The sequence below is a fragment of the Paramormyrops kingsleyae genome, chromosome 23 (assembly GCF_048594095.1).
Source record: "Paramormyrops kingsleyae isolate MSU_618 chromosome 23, PKINGS_0.4, whole genome shotgun sequence".
Lineage (NCBI taxonomy): Eukaryota > Metazoa > Chordata > Actinopteri > Osteoglossiformes > Mormyridae > Paramormyrops > Paramormyrops kingsleyae.
In genome coordinates this window covers 24,182,695-24,201,237 of record NC_132819.1, presented here as the reverse complement: position 1 = coordinate 24,201,237, position 18,543 = coordinate 24,182,695, and the positions used below count along the sequence as shown (strand labels likewise).

Sequence of the window (18,543 nt, the reverse complement as noted above, 5' to 3'; positions counted from 1 at the left end):
TTTTCTAACGTCATCCCAGGTCGAGGGTGCGGGGGGGAGTCTGAAAAAGGCGACAGGGCCACTACTCATTTCCCATCCTTCGCAAAACTGAGGCATTTTCTGTCCAGTAGGTCTGAGGACTTTTTGAATCGCCTACGATGCTGTAAGTTTTGGACCCATTTAAAAACCCTGTATCAACTTTAACAAGCTGAGTACAAACCCTAAAAGTACCCAAGATTCCTTTTCAAGACAATGCTTTGTTAGGAACAGGACCTTAATTTAATATCCTATCAAACCACAGTTCTGCCGAAATACATTACTAATGGCATCAAAGTCTGTGACTAAATCCTTAAAAAAGAAATCTGATTGAAAATATTTTAACAGTCCTAGCAAGGAAATATCACCTAAATGGGTTTTTACTAAGATAAGCAAGCAGGGAAAATATTAGAGAAAGAAATTGAATCAGGCGAATGACAGCGATTGATTCTTATGTAAGTGCCTAACAAAATCTCAACTAATGCCCTCTTGACCCCAGTTCCTTGTTTCCCAGCTTCCTCGGCACTGGCCACACCCATCCCACACCCATCCCACACCCATCCCAGGAGATGTAGGAAGTTTTAACCCCCTCACATTCCGAGCTCCTATCTCCAGATGCTGGCCACCATCATTCCCTGTGACCCTTTCGCCCTTGCGGCGAGATCCAGGTCGTAAACGAGCAAGAGCAGACGACTGGACTCGGGCAGAGTGATAAATGGGCAGCCTTTTACTGATGCTGGATGCCACTCGACAGGCCTTATCTGGAGAGAGAACGCCCTTACCTGAAAGCTAAGTCCTTGCCAGAAAGATGCTATCACGCCAGCATTGGCCCGAGCGGCCTGCGCCAGCCTTGCTGCATTATGCACTCGTGCAGTGGGCCGAGCGGCCTGCGCCAGCCTTGCTGCATTTGGCACTCGTGCAGTGGGCCGAGCGGCCTGCGCCAGCCTTGCTGCATTATGCACTCATGCAGCTTTATGCCAAAGGGGTGGGGGGGGGGAGTTAGACAGATTATAATGGGCGAATGAGCGTTGCAGCTGACTATGTGACTGCGGGATGCTTCAGCCAGATCGGTGTGGGTGAGACCTTTCCGCCCAATGGCTCCCGTAGAGTGGAAATTAGGCACGGCTGGTATGACTTGTGCCGCTGCCGTTCGGACTTTAAGAGGCACCCAAGAGGCTCTGCAGTGGGGCTCAAGAGCTGGAGAAGCTGTCCAGACACCATAGACTTTCACTTCTGGATCTAGAAGTTTGCAAAATTGTTCAGTGTAAGTGTCAGGAACTATCATGCATTGTTACTGTTCTTTCCAAAGTGGCTGCTTTATCCAAGGTGACCAGAAAGCAGCACATAAGAGGAAACTACAGAACTTTAAGCAATAAAATAGTTTCGAAAATAAATCTGTACCATATCAGCCAGGAAGTGGTAATATGCTGTACGTTGGTGTAAACCTGAGCCCATTTTTCTCCCTTAGATGCAAAATAACTTGGATATTTCATCTAGCATGACCCTGAGCGAATGCGCGAACAGGATGTTCACAAGACAACACTCTCGGCCAGATGACTACAGCAAAGGGGCAATTTTTCCTCTGTGTTCCCAGGAACACGAGGAAGCCCCCATCGATGCCGTGTCGCGCTCTCAGGAGAGCATCTCACCCTGTGTCTTCAGAAGAAAGGTTTATCATTAGTGCCTCCTCTCCGCGAGCAGTGACATTTCACAAGGCTGACGTTCAGCCCTCAAATGTATTTTGAAGACGTGATTTCAGCCAAAGGCAATGCAACTCTATGATTTCCTGTTGAGGGTCAAAAAGCATAGCTGCTTATCTAGGGTTTACTTTGTGTACATGATACGTGTGCATGTGCTCAACTTTGATTATTCCTGAACTTGCCTGATGAAGGACTTCTAGAACAGGGGTGGACAATCTTATCCACAAAGAGCTGTAGTGTATGTCGGTTTTCACTGCAATTCCCTAATTAGATTACTAATTAGAGGACTGACTGGCTGAAGAGTTGATACCAATACCAATGACCAGCTAAAGGTTATTCCAAAAACCTGCATACATACCAGTCCTCTGCGGATAAGATTGCCACCCCCCCCCCCCACCAATCTAGAAGAATCTGATTCAGGACTGTAAACATTCTGACTGAAGTGTGTAGTTTTGAAAAAATATTTTTCTGAAATCTTTATCTTTCTTAAATTGGTTATGTCTGTGAAAGTAAGTGGAAATTCTGCTTAATTATGGGTCAACATTTAGGCAGAATGGTGGAATGTCCCATCCCAAATTAGTGGATATCTCCCCACACCCCTCCTTACGTCCTAGCAAGGTTAAAGAAGCTGTTTAGTGTGAAGCTCTATCCGCTGGCTCCTGAGCACCATCTGCCAGCTGAACAACATTCTGCTCAGCTCTCCTAAAATCAAGACATTTGACTGCTTCCTGAGGAGATGGGAGTTGGGGGGGGGGGGGTCGGTCCACGTTCTCTAAATTATGTGTAATCTAATTGCTCTGGCTGTGGGTTATTGGGCCGAATCCACCTTCCCTCTTTGAAGGTCTACAGCAAACTGCTTTAACCACAGTTTATGTTTGTCTAGTCTGCCATTAAAGACAAGGAGGAGACCGAAGCTGTTTCCTCTTTATCGACATCATCTAAAGCTTTGCTTCCGCGAGTCTGTCCGGATATAGAATGCTGTGTCGATGTAGAGCAGCACACTACAGTGAACATGCTTAGTCGATGTATAGTAAACTGCAGAGGGAGCATGCTGTGTCGATGTAGAGCAGCACACTACAGTGAACATGCTTAGTCGATGTATAGTAAACTGGAGAGAGGGAGCATGCTGTGTCGATGTAGAGCAGCACACTACAGTGAACATGCTTAGTCGATGTATAGTAAACTGGAGAGAGGGAGCATGCTGTGTCGATGTAGAGCAGCACACTACAGTGAACATGCTTAGTCGGTGTATAGTAAACTGCAGAGGGAGCATGCTGTGTCGATGTAGAGCAGCACACTACAGTGAACATGCTTAGTCGATGTATAGTAAACTGCAGAGGGAGCATGCTGTGTCGATGTAGAGTGGTAGCATGAGTGTGCTGTGTCAATGTAGTATTTATTGTAGATTAGGAGAATGTTGGTGCAGCAGACCTCTTAGGAGGTGTTGGTTATGCAAGCCACTCAGTATCCCAAGACTGCAGACCATGACTTTGACTGAGACTCTTCCGAGTGTCAGCTGGAGGGCGATGATGCCTGTTGCTGTAGCAGGTGGGAAAAGCAATCCCTCCCAGGTCACATCTGAAACTTGTCAACTTTGAAAATGTCTCGTCACATCATACCTACTCTCTCTTCTCATCAACACCTTTAATCCCTTTGGTACCAAACAGGATAGATCAACAGATTGACTCCAAATGCCGGCTGTGATGTTGAGTAATCTCTTATTCCATACATACATCCATCTTCCAGTACAGGGTTGCGGTTAACATAGTGTACTATTATCAACAACCCTAAGTTCTGTTCTCTGGATCTCCCACAATGCAGTGCTTTCAGTTGCAGTGCATGTGTCATAGAATGCTTCTGCAAGCACACTCACCAAGTGTGCTGTTCCCTCCTTCTGTCCACCAATAGCAGGGCTTTTTCTCACCGCCCCCCCCCCCCCCCACAAAGAGGTTACAGCTGAAGGTTCTGTCAAAAATGATCAGACATCCAACTCTAAATACCTGTAATTATGGATGTTATTAAAGATCTCATTGTGACCGAAATGGCATCTTTAATCCAGTATTACATACCATTAAAAGGACGCAAGTATAATTTAATATATTAGTAGCTCTGCAACGTTTTTCAGGATATTGATAGGCCTCTAAAATACTGATTTATCTCTTCAAATAGCTACGATTGAAATCTTAAACAATGTCTTCTCTGACCTTAACGGCACAGAGCTAATCCATCTGCAGCTTTTAACTGGCCTGCCACAAGGAAGGCACTTTCTTCCGGAGTTCGTTCTGTGACGTGAGATAAAGCAAATCATTTAAAGGGAAAAAAAGCCTTAAGCAATCGAGGGGGAACCTGCGGCAGGAGGGGGGGGGGGGGGTGGGGGGCGCCGCCCAGCTCGCCGCATATTTAAAGGTCACTGGAGATTTTACAGGCGAAAGTAATGCTGCAGATACATTCCGGCTGATTGGTCGACCTGCCACTTAACGCTTGTTTACGAGCGGCGCGCTCCTCCAATGGCGCTGGGTTCATTCCCGACCCTATAAAAATCCTTTGATGGCTCAGATTCATCAGGAAATTAGAGTGACCTGCCTCCCCCCGAAACCAGCAGGACCCCGAGCTGTGAGCACAGCAGTGACCGAGGTACTGCCGCATGGCCCCATGTGTCTGCCTGATGGCCGTCTGCGCATACGCTGCTTCGCAGCAGAGCCAGAGTGTCCCACTGCATCGCAGCCAGATTGAGTGGTTTGTGTACAGTGGGCGCACATTGATCCCAGTACAGGGTTATCACATTTATGACAGGAAAAAGCTTTTAAATAAATCCACTTTAAGTAGTTTTTTTTCCTATTTCTTATGATAAAGCCTCTAAACCAAATGATTTGCATTTCCTGAAATATTCCAAAATAATATTACAAGTTTATAAATTATATAATTTTAAATTATCACAGTTTTAATAAAACATACTCTACAGAATGCTTACTCTGCAAAACTGTTAAATTAACAATTCGTCTTCTGTGTTGAGTTTATTATTAATCCAGGCCAGGAAGCTTATTTAAGAGAATGAACACACACGAGAGACATGCCATTGGCTAATGAGTTCACCAATCAGCTGCAGTGCTGCTTAAGTTTTTTTATTTATTTATTTTTATCTTATAGTTCTTTTACTCTGGTGTGGGGGTGACAGTGATGAGCTGGATTGTAATTCACCTTTTCCTCAACCTCCCCCCCCCAACCCCCACACAGCAGAGTGCCCAGCAGTGTAGATCCTGTGTGAAAATGAAGCCGTCGGACTCAGTCACGTTCCTCGCAGCGTTAAAAGGCCCAGAAATGTCCATGCAACTCTTCAGTCCTGATAAATATGTAACCCCCAAACCATAAGTTAACTTTTTACTAAATGTGTGTTTAAATGTTCTTAAACTTATTGCTAGTAATATTGAAAAATAAGTGGTATGTGTAGTTCACATACAGAGTGAGGAAAAAATATCAGAGGATCCCAGAGGTCACTACAGACTTGTGGCCCATGTGGCTGCAGACTTGACCCTCCCCCCCGTAAGGAGCTGAGTGCGCTGTGGTGAGGAAAGGGGCATCGTCTCCCCCAGCAGCCGCGGTTTGGTTTGAGCCGCCTGGAGACGTGCCGGCGCTCCCCTAACCCTAACCCCCCCCCGCCACACACACACTGTAAGGAGCTGAGCGCGCTGTGGTGAGGAAAGGGGCATCGTCTCCCCCAGCAGCCGCGGTTTGGTTTGAGCCGCCTGGAGACGTGCCGGCGCTCCCCTAACCCGCCTTTCTGTCGCTGTTCTCTTTCCCTTGATGTTCTGCACTTATTTGGGTGAGAGAAAATATATAATACACACACGCCTACAGCATTGCCATAGGGTGTGTTTTTCAAAAAGACAGTAATGAATCCCTCTACTTATCTATATAGAATATGCAATATGCATAGGCCTATATTCTAATATATGCCTACAGTTTTGTAAAACTTGGACTTTTGGAAAGGTCAAAAGAGATTATTTCAATTACCTAGTAAAAATGAATGGATTATCAATGTTGAAAGGAATGTTCGATTTTGTGGGAGTGAATTATATTTGAACTGTTTGGGACATTGTCTAAAACCGATCATTCGCTTTGTTGTAGGAAAGTTCCCGCAGACCCAGAGCTGACGCCGAAGCCGCGGTCTGACCCCTCAAGGGCTGTGAAGCGCACAGGTCGCCACAGCTTACTTGTTTTCAGGATGGGATTTTCTGCTAAATGCCACAAACAGTGTGGCACGAATCTAATGTCAGTCACATCTGAGCGCTATTCGATAAAGCTTAATTACCATAAATTAATTTCCAGCGCTGAAAAGGCAGCGTGACAAAGGGCTGTTTATTAATATTATTTTATTTATTTATTTTGTAATTGTCTGCTTCGCAGGACTGCTGAAAGGCGAGTAAGCAGCGAGTCTCCCGGAGGAGGACATGCGACACCGGCCCCCACGCGCCACGTATTCATGCACGTGTGTCCGCGAGCCTGATGTGTCGCGGATGAGAGCTGAGGGCCGACAATTCCGATTTCATGCTGTAATTCAATCATTCGACTTCCGTCGTCTTTCTACTCGCTAGCGGTGTCGGGGTTGGGGTTTACGGGGTTTAAGCCCCGGTTGCTTTTAACGAAAAGCAGGTTCTTTACTTTCACAACCACCACCCCTCCCGCACGTCTCTGACCCCTGGAACCGCCCCCGGTGCCCCCAGCCAAGCCTCTTTTGATAAATTATTCTTATTGTCATTCTTTTACTTCATAGCACTTTCCCAGTACCGAACGAGCAGATAAATCCAGAGCTAGACAAAAAAAACAGCAAGAAAAAACAAGACAAACAAAAGTGATTATCAGTCTCTCAATATGACGAATGGGGAAGCGTTCATACGTGGGGAGAAAAAGAAAAAGAATCCTGGAGATTACAAGCGGCTTTTTGCTTCTTAATGTGATTCTGAAAGGGGGGGTCTTACCTTTGTTCCAGGCGGTGGGGTGAGATTAGAGGAGAAAAACTCAAATCCGATTATACCGACTTGAAACACAGCCAAACTCTGAGCAGGACATGTCTTTCAACAAAAAGCACCGGGCCAAGATTTAAGCTATTCATATGAAAGAATAATTATGTAGTTAATAAGAATTTAATGTTGTGTATTGTGTTGTATACGAAACACCAATAATTTCCAATTTTCTTGTGACACTTTGTTTTCATGCCGCCGACGTAGATCATTTCACAACACGATAAATGGTTAATTGTTGAATGTGACACTATTTAAAAAGTATTTTTGTCGCATAATGTATTCTTTTAAACTGCCACGGTAGAGACTTTCGTCGTTTTGTCAGGCTAGCAAGTTACAATGGGACCATTTTTCAGTGTTAGGCTGCCATCTTGTGGTCGATGTTTTGATGCACTTGCATGGTCACGTGTTAATGGACGGTACAGTTTACGCACATACAGCATCAGCGTAGATATGTTCTTGCTCGTCTGTCCTCCCTGATGGTTAATATAATATGTTTTTAAACCATTTGTGGCCCGCAGGTGTGCATTGTGTCTGTAGATCTTCAGAAGCTCTCTTGTAAATTTAATATGAGTAATATGACTCATCCAGCCAGTTAATTATCATCAAGCTTTGTTTGTAATAGATTTAGATTATGGGGAGGGGTGGAGCAGGGGTTGTAAACAGAACTTTGTGAGTCCTTGTACGGGCTTTACTCTTTTACCCTGAATTGCACATAACCTCAATTGCTCCCATGAATATTCAGGATTACATTTTTGGAGATTAAAAGCTAAGCAAGTAAGACTTTCTATGGGTTTGTCAGTGCAATCTGCACATTCCTGCCATTTGGCAGCCATTGGCAATGATGTGTAAGAGCAGAGATACAAACTGGACTGTCTTTGGTAGAAAAGGGGGCCTGGAGGGGGGGGGGCTCCCAGTTTGTCTCACCCATGGTGTGATTCGTCAGCCTGGGGGCTGCTCATTGGTGCAGCGTGAGCTCCAGCGTTCTTGATTCACCCCTCAGTCTTGTATCCCTTATTTTTTATGTCATTTTTCCTGTAGTCCTTGGAGATTACGCTGTTATTTTCCCCAGTGCTGGTGTTACAGACATGGTGATGTGTGTTGTCTATGTGTCCCATGCTGGACGTTTAGCCTTCCTTAAAGAAATGAATGTTGGGGAGGGGGGGCTTCCCAGCAAGGCTTTGCACTTGGGGTCAGAAGTTTCTGTGTTTATATTCATTTATAGGTCCAAAGCCTTACGCAGAGCCCCACACCCTTGGCGAGTTTGATAAATGATGCACAAGGACATATGGCTTAGAAAGTCTACCATTAGCAAACGAGTCGATGTCTGCATCGTTAAGGAGTTCTGTAATGGGTCTGTTACCCCAGTTACCCCCCATCAAAAAGCAAAGATAATGAGGCAGGTGAAAATGTGTGACCGGCGAGTCTCATCTGCCGCACCTCCTGGGGCAGGGGGGGTTACACCCACTTCCTCAAGTGAACATGGTGATGTCATCCCTACAGGTCCGAGGAAGGCTCCCAGAGGTGCCTCTCGTGGGTGATGATATCAGTTAGGTGGGGGTGGGAGCAGCACTGGGGGGGGGGGGGGGTGACAACTGACAAGCACACCCCATTTACTCAGAATTTACAGCAGCAAGGCTGGTTTAATGTGGCTGTTCCCTGCCTCCCCTGATCTTGAGGCGACGGTCAATGTGGCGGGGGGGCGGATATTTCAAAGGGTACTGTGGGGTCCCCCGAAAAGCCATCTGCCCCCCATCCTACAGAAGCTTGTGATGAGCTGCAGTCAGATATCTCTTTAAAAAAATATCTCCCGCCACCAAAAACAATTAACTGTAGTCAGCCACAGCCTTCTGTACACTTCAGCATGCATTTGACATGCAGGTCTGTGTATCTGGTGGAAATTGAATATCTAGTGCCATTTGTTAATTATCAATTGAATAATTCTTGGGTGAGCATTTCAGTTATCAAATGGCTGTGTGCACATAATGGAACTGCTATGTAATAATGTTTTCTTTTTTCTTTTGCAGTTCTCTATTTAAATCGCAATTCCTTTAATGTGAGAAATGTGACTTCAGTGCTTCCATGTTGCGCTAGGGATGCAGCTGCCTTCTGCTTTGTTATCACTAGAGGGAGCAGTGATTTTGAAGATGCTCGGAACCCAGCATCTGATCTGTCTCCGCAGGGCAAGGTCTGAGTCTATTATCACCGGCAGTGACCAGAGGGAGAGGACGCATCTAAGATCGCTTCCCTGGACAAACTTCACATCTCCTTCTCAGCGTCAGTTATAAATGTTCTACATCTGGTCTGCTAGGCAGTCGCACAATTGTCTGGACCCAACAGGAGCTCCGTATATTCAGCTCTGTAAAGGGTAAGTCTGCTTCCCGTGGGAGTCGATTCACTGTGTCGGATGGACCGCTGTGTCGTCAGTTCACATGTATTGTAAACTGCTACAATGTATCCCCAACTCGGTGAAATAGGCCGTCGAATTTCAGTGCTAAGCCCTGTGACCATGTCACTCTCATTTGCTGTTTGCGGATGCCTGCATGTGAAAGTATCAGTGGTAGTGATTTTACACTCTGCCAGGTTAGCGTTAGCATGTAGCTTAGCGTGCCTCGTGCTCTCAGTGGCTGCTTCACGTTCTGTGGTGTTTTAGCCTGGTAGATATGAGATAAAGTTCATTTAGTCAAATCCTGCTAAGACAGTCAGGGCTGGTAGAGACCTGACTGTCAGAAATCCTTCCCCGGCGGCATCAAGCGTATTGTGTATTTCCAGAGTAGCACAATAACTTTTCATATGTGAATCGTTAGATGAAGAATGGTCTATCAAATTTAGCAAATAGCCCAAGGGAATGTTCGCAAGAAAACCTGGGAAAATTCTTTTCAGTTTTCATAGGAGGCACCAGATTTTAAACTGAAAGTTTGAAATCAATCCTCTACAGTATAGTATAAAATATTAGCGCGTGCAAGCTTTCAGTGAATTATGTAAAGTCAAACATTTAGAAGATTCTGGCTGAGATGTGACCTAAACAATGCAACATCTGTGGTGTAGCTCAGAACTGCACACTGCGCGAGTGATAAACGCTGCTGTCAAGTCTCACAGGACAAAAGCAAGCCCAACGTCAGCCCACTGTGCAAAGTAGAATGGAAAAATCAAGCCCAAGTATCAGCCCATTATACACGACCACATGGACCACAGTTTGACCCTGTGTTTGCCATATTTTGTGTTGCTTGTAAACATGCATACAATAGTAATGGAAATCCTGGAGGATTTCAGTGAATAAATAGTGTTATTTTGGGCAATTGTATGGACAGTATGACAAATTAAACACTTTTAACTTTATTGATCCATTTCCTATAACTGCTTGTCTGCAGGGGATCTGGAGTCTATGGCCACAAAGCAGGGAACAACCCTCCTATCAGAGGGCACATTCACAGGCACTATGGAAACAGGAGTAGCCAGAGGAAACACACAGTGCCAGGTCCTGTGAGGTGCAGTGGACGGGGGGGAAGATGCATTCAGACTCCCCACATGGAACCCTGGCGGAGATTTGAACCCCGGTCTCGGATGTGAGAGGCAGCAGTGCTACCCACCATGCCCCCACACACTGTAGTGTGATTGTCATTAGAACTTGGATTTCCTCAAAGGATCAATATGTTATAAAAAATTTGGATTAGGTTAAAAGGCCCCAGAACTACAACTTCAAAATAAAAACAAAGCCAAAAATGCAAAAATGCATAAGGGAAAATCCAAAGTCACAATAGGCAGACTTGGCAACAGTCGTGTTCAATCAACCACCATGTTCTGGTGATGCAACAGTGATTTATCACTGCTGTTCTGCTATGCCGTGAAAACTGGTCGGTGTCTGAATCCCGATCTAAGTGACTGGGTGAGGTGGTGCCATGTCTGCGAGCCGCAAACTCCGTCCCGCACAGAACTTGCAGCAGCCACTTCAATGACCCAAAGCTTCTAAGCTTCTACATCTGATTTGCTCGCACCTGTGGCCTGTACTACGAAGCGGGGTTACTGGCTTATCGGGGTAACTTGTCGGATTTAAGGTACCACAGTTTAAATGGACTTCATATTCGCTCACTGACATTTTGCCCAGACTACCTTAAATCCAACAAGTTACCCCGATAAGCCAGTAACCCCGCTTCGTAGTACAGGCCACTGAACTACTGAAATCAGTGTACAAAATCAAGGGTGTCACAATCACTTTATAGCTGCAGTTCAGCTCCTTCATAGACCTGTACGCTTCACTAGTCAACGTTCAAATGGCTGATACGACTTTGCATGTTACACGTGTTCCTGGTGATGTTCTGACAGAACTTTTTGTGAGATTTCCTTCTTCAAAAAAAAAAAAAAAAAAACAACAACAAATATAACCTTGTTTTTGTGCAAATGACTCACGACTCTTGACCTGTGACTCATTGCCAAAAGAAAACTTACCCCGAAGTCACCACACTGTTGAAAGAGTCTGAGTAACGCAAATTTGGTTCTTCCAATAACTTTATTTAAATAAAGACACAAGAGCTCTGTGCGGAAATGTACAAAACAGTTGCGCCCCATGCAGGCGAAGCTGGAAACGCAGTGGTTTAGCAGTAATGGCGGAAACCGAGTACAAACTTCAAGCAAGATCGCAGACCAGACCCTGCAGGGGCCACCTTTACCTCTAGAGGGCTCCAAAAACAAACTATGTTCACATAGCACAACCCAATGTTTTCACATCACCAGTATATGATTTTATTACAGTGACCTCTATAGGTAGTAAAAGTAACGGCCAGAGGAGACGCAAGCTACTTAGCTTTTTCTGCTATGGGCGACTGGAAATTTATCGCAGGTCAAATGTGAGCACGTTCCTCTTAGCAGTGCGCTGGTCTACACATCGGCAACCGCAGAATCAGCCGGCGAGGTACCGACCAATGAAATGGCAGATTTATGGGTTCTGATATATATATATATATTTTTTTTTTAATTGAGAAATTAAATTTACATTATAAACGTCACTCCCAAGTGGAGACTAGTATTATTGCACAGATCTAGTTTACCTTAGTGTAATGTTAAGGGTAAACTATCACCTTAACGAAGTGCGACAAAAAATATTGCATCAATCCACATTAAAGCCATCTCTGAACACGAAAAGTTGAAAAATACATTTGAGCTTTCTAATGTATTTTTATTTTTTTTACATAAAAATATTTCCACAGTAATGAGTATGTCTGGGGCTGAGGAGGGATTGACTGAGATCTGTTTTCAGGGCAAACCGGGCAACAGTTTGGCCGCCCCAGCACTGCCTGAGAAAAGTTGTCCTCCATAATCAAAGCTAGCAAAGTTAAAACATCAACAGTGAGGTTACATGTTAACAGTTATGTAACTGTGTATATCGTTACATTCTTTGTTTCTGGACAAAACTGGTCATTTTGAAGGGAAAAATTTAAACAGGGTCGAGCCGTCAGTTTAGGAATTTTCGTAAAAAAAATTTTGTTCCCCCTCCCCACTAATACTTCAGACTGTCATTATTTTTATTATCCGATTAAAGTCTTTGTCACAAAAACCGAGGCTTTTTTCCTGGCCTGACATTAAAGGTGTAGGGTAAAACAGGTTTACTCAACTTGTGCTAATTCAGGCCGTTTCAGTCGTCATTTTGTTTCATTCTCTGATATTTCAAAGGTCATTATAATGTTTCTCTACAGCAAACTTTTTAACGGTGTTTTTGCTTGTTTATTGACTTAAGCTTTAGTAAAGGGCTGTTCTCTGTGCTGTTCTGTCATGCGGTGGGGTCGTGTTCCACTCCAACATCACTCGGCACCTGCCCCCTCATGCCGTACATGGAATTACAGAACCCTATATATTTCGATTATGGGCCAGTAAAATCGCACGGTAAGCAGACCTAGCTTACTGGTGCCATGCAAGTATACCGGCACTGCACACGTCTTTCCATTAACTGGAAGTCTATACATTGCCTTCTGTTGACCTAATTTCTTCCAACATATCATGGCGACAGTGTTCTGTTCGAGCTCCTCGCTCGGCCCGGGAACCGGATCCCGCTACAGGACCGCCATCTTCGCCATCTTACAGACAGGCCCCGCTGGCCTTCCCATGCTTTCCGTAGCTCTCGGCCATTTCCGTCCTCGGGGTCTCCCCAGCCACACCCCCGTGACCCTCTAGCTACAGGTCGCCCTGGGGTTACCCGCACCCAACGGGAAAGGCGGGGCGAGCGCCGGAGCCTTGCGAGGAAATCCTGGCTGCATCAGCGGTACCCGTCTTCCTCCCGGCTCAGGTACAAACCCCGACCGTCCCCACATGGACACGCAAGCCCGATTACCTGAGGTATCGCTTTGTCTGGGATTCCTGAAGCGGGTTACTTTTCGACAGCAAGGCCAAGTTTCACTCAACTTCCTCTGTTTTTGCCCTTTTCCTGGTTCTTTTCTTTTAGACACACAACCTGGACTAAAGTATGACTATAAGCCTGAAACATACGTCTTACTTCCCTGTTTACATACATGACAAAGCAATACGCAGTTTGTTTTTTTGTTTAAATTTAAACAAGCATTTTTTTTTTATATAGAGCTTATTCATACTGTGGATTTTGAAACAAACCACATGACACAAATTATCTTAAACATACTACCAGATTCAGGTTCATGCCCCCCACCCATCCCATTAGAACCCAAAGTAAAGGCGTCTCGTCTGTCCTCCTAACCACAAATGGCAACATATCGTTTCCTTACAGAGTAGCTCATAGAGAGGAATATATTTTTATCATGTACAGTATACAGCTTCCCTGACAACAGTGCTTAAGAATATGCTACGATCACTATTTTTTTTTCCCCGTTCGATATTGTTGCTATGCCATGCAGAATGTGGGGGTTCAACAAATTGGTGGTCTGTTGTGGAGGGTGGGGGTGGGGGTGTTGTGAGGCCTGAGGTGCGGGGGTGGGGGGGGGGTGGTAAGGCCGGGAGGCGGCAATGAGTAAAGCCAGAATCCCGCTCTGGCCAAGACTAGCTGGTGACAGAGTTCTGAGGTTCGGCGGCCACATCCGACACTGCCCCCTGGTGTTCAGTCGGGGATTCTGCGGGCACTTCTGGGGGGTCATCCGTGCTGGTGCTGGTGGAGACCTGGCTGAGGGAAAGCGGGGGCTCGGAGCCCGCCGGGGCAGAAGCAGGAGAGGGGCCGGCCTCGTCATCAGGGTCAGACACCGAGCTGGAGAAGGAGCCAGGGAGTCTGACAGGGCAGAAGGCGGAACCAGTCGGAATGAAGTTCACCTTGTTTTTGTCGGGGCAGGAGAAGAGTGGGGGGGCGGCTGACTGCCGGGACCTGGGGTGGGGAACCGCGAAGGCTGTCATTAGGAAGCAGTTAATGTCCAAAACCGGAGAGAATGAGGAAACTAACTCAATAACAGATACTGAACTAGGTGGTCATCATTGACCTAAACACAGTCCTATGATGTTTGTAAGCAGGCACAGTACAGTGCAATTACGGGTTGACATCCCCTATCACCCCAAGAGGTTTGTTAAAATGAATTAAAATCCTTTAATTGATAATCCCTGTCCTGGATGGCAGCCCAGCCGGGAGCATCCCGGCCCGTACTTACGGCGCCTCCTCACAGGCCTTGATCCTCTCGCAGCCCTCGGGCGGCTCCCGCTTGAACATGTAGCTGTTGTTCGGTTTGGGCGAGGAGGCGAATTTGGGCAGGGGAGAACTGCTGCCGCTATCTGTTGGACACAACGGGGGTTAGAGATCAAAGGTCATTGACTGAGGGCCGAGGTAATTTCCAAAGCTGTGTTTGCAGCTTCCTTCACTTGGAAATGTTGTTAGTGTGATGTTATGTGGAAATGGTGACTAGCCATGTCACACGAACTGGATAAAAAAAAAAAAACCCCAATGCTGAGGTTCGGGTAGTGATGTTGCTGACCAATTAGATGGTGCTGTTTTCAAAAAAAAAAAAAGGAAAAAGTGCTCAAAACATAACACAAAGCAAACCAAGAGCACCATCTAGTGGGGTCAGAAAATACAGCAATTGGTTCATTGGGCTTCATTTGGCCATTACTAGGTTCAAGTTCCAGGACAGTGGGGGCGGGGGGATATGGGGCAGACCTTTGTCACGGTCGTATAGCAGGTCCTCTGTGGAGTAGGGACTGCCATCGTGGGAGCCGAGGGGGCAGGCGGGCGAGGGACAGGGCGACAGGCTGGAGCAGCTGCTGGAGCGGCCTGGAGCCAGGGGCACCTGTGTGTCCACGCTGCGCGTACTGCTGCTGCGATGCTGGGGGGGGAATGGGGCACGCCGCCCATCGGGGACCTCCAGAGCCTGGTAAAGGGGGGCAAATGACAAATCAGTGACATTTTATAGGCTGTGCTGGATTTAACAGGCCACACCTTTCATATGCACTAAAAGGCCGGGAGTGTGGCAGGGGTGGGGGGCACCATGGAGACCAACTCAGACCTGTGCGTGGAATTTTCAGGAGTGATTATGCTGCCATTGTACCTTTGAGAAGTACCAGGAAAATCACTGTGGAGACGTCACTCCATATTCATAAGCAGGAGTTATTAGAAGCAGCAGAAAAAACACATCAGACTGGTGCGGTTTTTCACGCTGCTGGGGTCCACAGATGGCTCTGTAATACCCATCATCGTCATCGCCCCCTCCCCCCAGTCCATTTCCAGTCCGACCACTGGTATATGTACATATTTGACATTCACAAGATACCTGTCTAATACTCACTTACTCCCACTGTGAATGTTCCTTATATATTATGTTGAACGGGAAATTTCATGACTGGCAGAGCCTTTGTGCGTGTGTGTGCGTATAGGAGAGGGTCACGCCACTCCGGCACCTTCAGCTCCTCCTTGTCGCCGTTATCCTTGATGAACACCTTCTCCAGCTCGTGATTGATGCCCTCCATACTGCTGGGGACTCTGGACATGGAGGCCTTGGGCACCGTCATGTTGGACAGCGGCATCTGAGCAGACCTCGACATGGACGGCTGTGGGGGGGTGGGGGGGGGGGGGGCGGCAAACAGAAGCACTGACATTTAGGTTAAAAGTGCCGCCACAGTGTAACCATATAAGGGGCTTTGCAACACATCCACCCCACCCCACCCCCGCTAATCAGCTCTCATTTCCCTGTTTCCAGAATGCAGCCTTCATAGCCAATCAGAGGACTGGGGTGGGGCAGGTGGGCGGGGTCACACACGCACCTGGGTGTGGCTGCCAGCAGGTGGCGCCTGCGTGGTCTGTGTGCCCCGTTCAGGCGAAAGAAACTGCTCTTCCCTGCTGTGTCGACCACCCTGCTTACCGCACTGGAGTTGCTGGGGAGGCAGAAATGATGCATTATGAAAATGCTGAAAACGACACTAGCAATACCTGTGATTGGCATGTGCACAAATCTGCTTTGAAATCTAACCAATGAAAAAGGACAGACAGAGAGAAGAATCAAAATAAGAGTCCTGTCACACAGGGGGCTAAAAATAGCCAAGAGAACAAGCATGTGTGATGTAATTTATACTCTCATGTGCAGTAATGAGAATCACAATAGATCAGTGAGAGGATCAGCCCTGATCCCAGTGGAAAATCATCCTCTGTGGCTACTTTAGCACTTTTACAGGCACGGGACCAACATGAAAATAAGCGGACCGGACGCCTTCAGAGCTCACACCTACACTAATGAGGAAAGAAATCTGGATGGTGAAGCAGACAGACTCATGGGAATGGATGCATCATGGTCAGTTATGCCAGAGAATCCAATGCAGAACCGTACAAAAGACTACCAAAGTCAGAAAATGTTTAAAGCTATTTATCTGGGTAGTAAGTGTATATGTAAAAAAAAAACCACACACACACACTTTAACATTACAATATAAGTAAATGAACAGAGTAACTACAAACAAAATAATTTCTTCTGTTCTCCAAAAACTTACTGATATCTTGCTGGATGGCTAGATGAACACAGCTTCAGTTCCCAAACCTCTCCTCAGGGGCACCTCAGCCATTCAGTGTATTTCTTAAATTTCACCACCAGCTCAATTAATTAACATAGTTAAATAATTTAATGAGCTAGTGATTAGCTACACGTTATGCTAATGGTCGGGTCAACAAATACTTTGGTGTATTGGGCGGCTGCGGCAAGTACTCGGGTGACTTTAGACCAAACTAGCACACTGACGCATGATTTCATAGTTTTACACCAAAATGAGCATAAGTCTGAGGAGACTTACATGAACAGGGGAAGCATGCAAAGCCATCAAATTATATCATTAATCGTAATAATGTGGCATTTCAAGACGGTACCATCAGCTTAAAGCATGCTGTTCCTGTTGTGATGCTTTTGGTTTACTTTTATTTCATTAGATGTACTTAATACTGTCATCTGTTCAATGATAAACTTCTTTACGGTCATGCCAATAAACCTCCAGGACCCTGAAATTCAATTTAAAAAATGAGGAACAGAGAAAGTATCTGACATATCAATCATGTATATTCATATTATTGAAACTGCCAATTAAAATAGCAGATATAAGGGGATATGGAGAACAGCACCAAGAAACACCCTAACGATATGAAGAGGTGAAAACCTCAGACACACAGCAGAAAACCTCTGGGGTTTCCCTGCGCAAAAAGCCAGGGGCAAGAGTTCAGCCATAGGAGGGGGTTAGTCATAAGACCAATACTCACTAAAAACAGTAGAGCCATTTTCCCCAAGATTTCCTGAAGAATTTTACCCTTCATCAATTGAAGGGGCAACCTTTAAGTTCAACGGTAAATCTGGTTTAGCACAAATAAGGAACCAGGGTTCCAGATTGTGACCATTTTTGGAGACGGCACGACTAAATTGGCACCAATGCGACTTGCCATTCTTTATTTTTTATTTATTATTTTTTAAGGCCATGTCACGGGGAACACCAGGAGAGAGCGAGGCTTAAAAATTTAAGAATCTGGAATTTGATAAGACATCTGAGTTTGGGTTCCACTTTCAAGTCCTACACACACATTTTTTATAAATTATATTTTAAGTTAACAGTAGAAATTCAGTTTTCAAGTGTAATGCTTGGGCGGCATCAAACATTAGATGATGCATTCTGCTATTTCATACTTTGGTCATATAAGACCCAAGCCAGCATCTTGAAAATACTTAAGACTATAAACCAGTAGTTAGTTCCATAATTGCCTGTTGCTCAACCCATAGGCCAGACTTATTTACCATTTAACACCCAAAACCTGTGTACTATCCTGTTTAGGCAGATTAAAGAGAAATGTAAAGTATGACTGACATCAGGGTCAAACTGACAACCAAGGTTCAGAGTGTGGTTCATAACTGCCTTGTTTTAAAAGTTGAAGCTGAACTCTGAAAAGAGAATTTATGCAGTGTTTTGTTTTTGAAACAAACATCTGTATTGAATCTGTATTATAACTGGAACCAAGAATCGATAAGAACTGGATTTCATGAGCAGAACTGGAATCAGATTTGGAATCGATAAAATCTAAATAATACCCGACTGTTGCCGTGTGTTTGAAGGCGATACAGTGTGATTGGAGTAGAGCGCTAACAAGGCTGTCATCATCATCACAAACGTGGGTTGGTGGTGATTCTGCACAGTATGTCATCACCATGTGTCTGTTCCATAAGTACTCTCGCTCTCGCTCGGCCCTTTGGTGACAATGAAACAAACTTCGTGTTTATGGTTTTAAAAAGCACCATAAAACGTGATGATTTTTTCCTCTTAGAGCATCACTTACCTCTAAAAACATTACATTGTTACTTTTGTAAATTGTACATTACTTACCAAAACATTTATCAGTACTACAGTTAAGATGT

General features: G+C 45.4%; 2 protein-coding genes across 3 annotated transcripts in view; one reads left to right on the top strand and one right to left on the bottom strand.

The window, feature by feature from the left end:
• phf14 (PHD finger protein 14) overlaps positions 1–12,148 on the top strand; it is a 75,865-nt gene extending 63,717 nt beyond the window's left edge. Inside the window, exons 18-19 of the transcript XR_011984912.1 lie at positions 8,916–9,101; positions 10,105–12,148. The gene's annotated coding sequence lies outside the window, so the exon portion shown is untranslated. The remainder of the gene's footprint in view (positions 1–8,915; positions 9,102–10,104) is intronic.
• Positions 11,222–18,543, bottom strand: part of glcci1a (glucocorticoid induced 1a) — a 28,436-nt gene continuing 21,114 nt past the window's right edge. For both annotated transcript variants that reach the window (XM_023809746.2, XM_023809747.2), the window contains 5 exons: positions 15,929–16,039; positions 15,566–15,715; positions 14,829–15,039; positions 14,326–14,446; positions 11,222–14,048 (listed from right to left, as the gene is read on the bottom strand). In XM_023809746.2, coding sequence (XP_023665514.1) covers positions 13,733–14,048; positions 14,326–14,446; positions 14,829–15,039; positions 15,566–15,709 — 792 coding nt within the window. In that variant the 5' untranslated portion in view covers positions 15,710–15,715; positions 15,929–16,039 and the 3' untranslated portion in view covers positions 11,222–13,732. The remainder of the gene's footprint in view (positions 14,049–14,325; positions 14,447–14,828; positions 15,040–15,565; positions 15,716–15,928; positions 16,040–18,543) is intronic.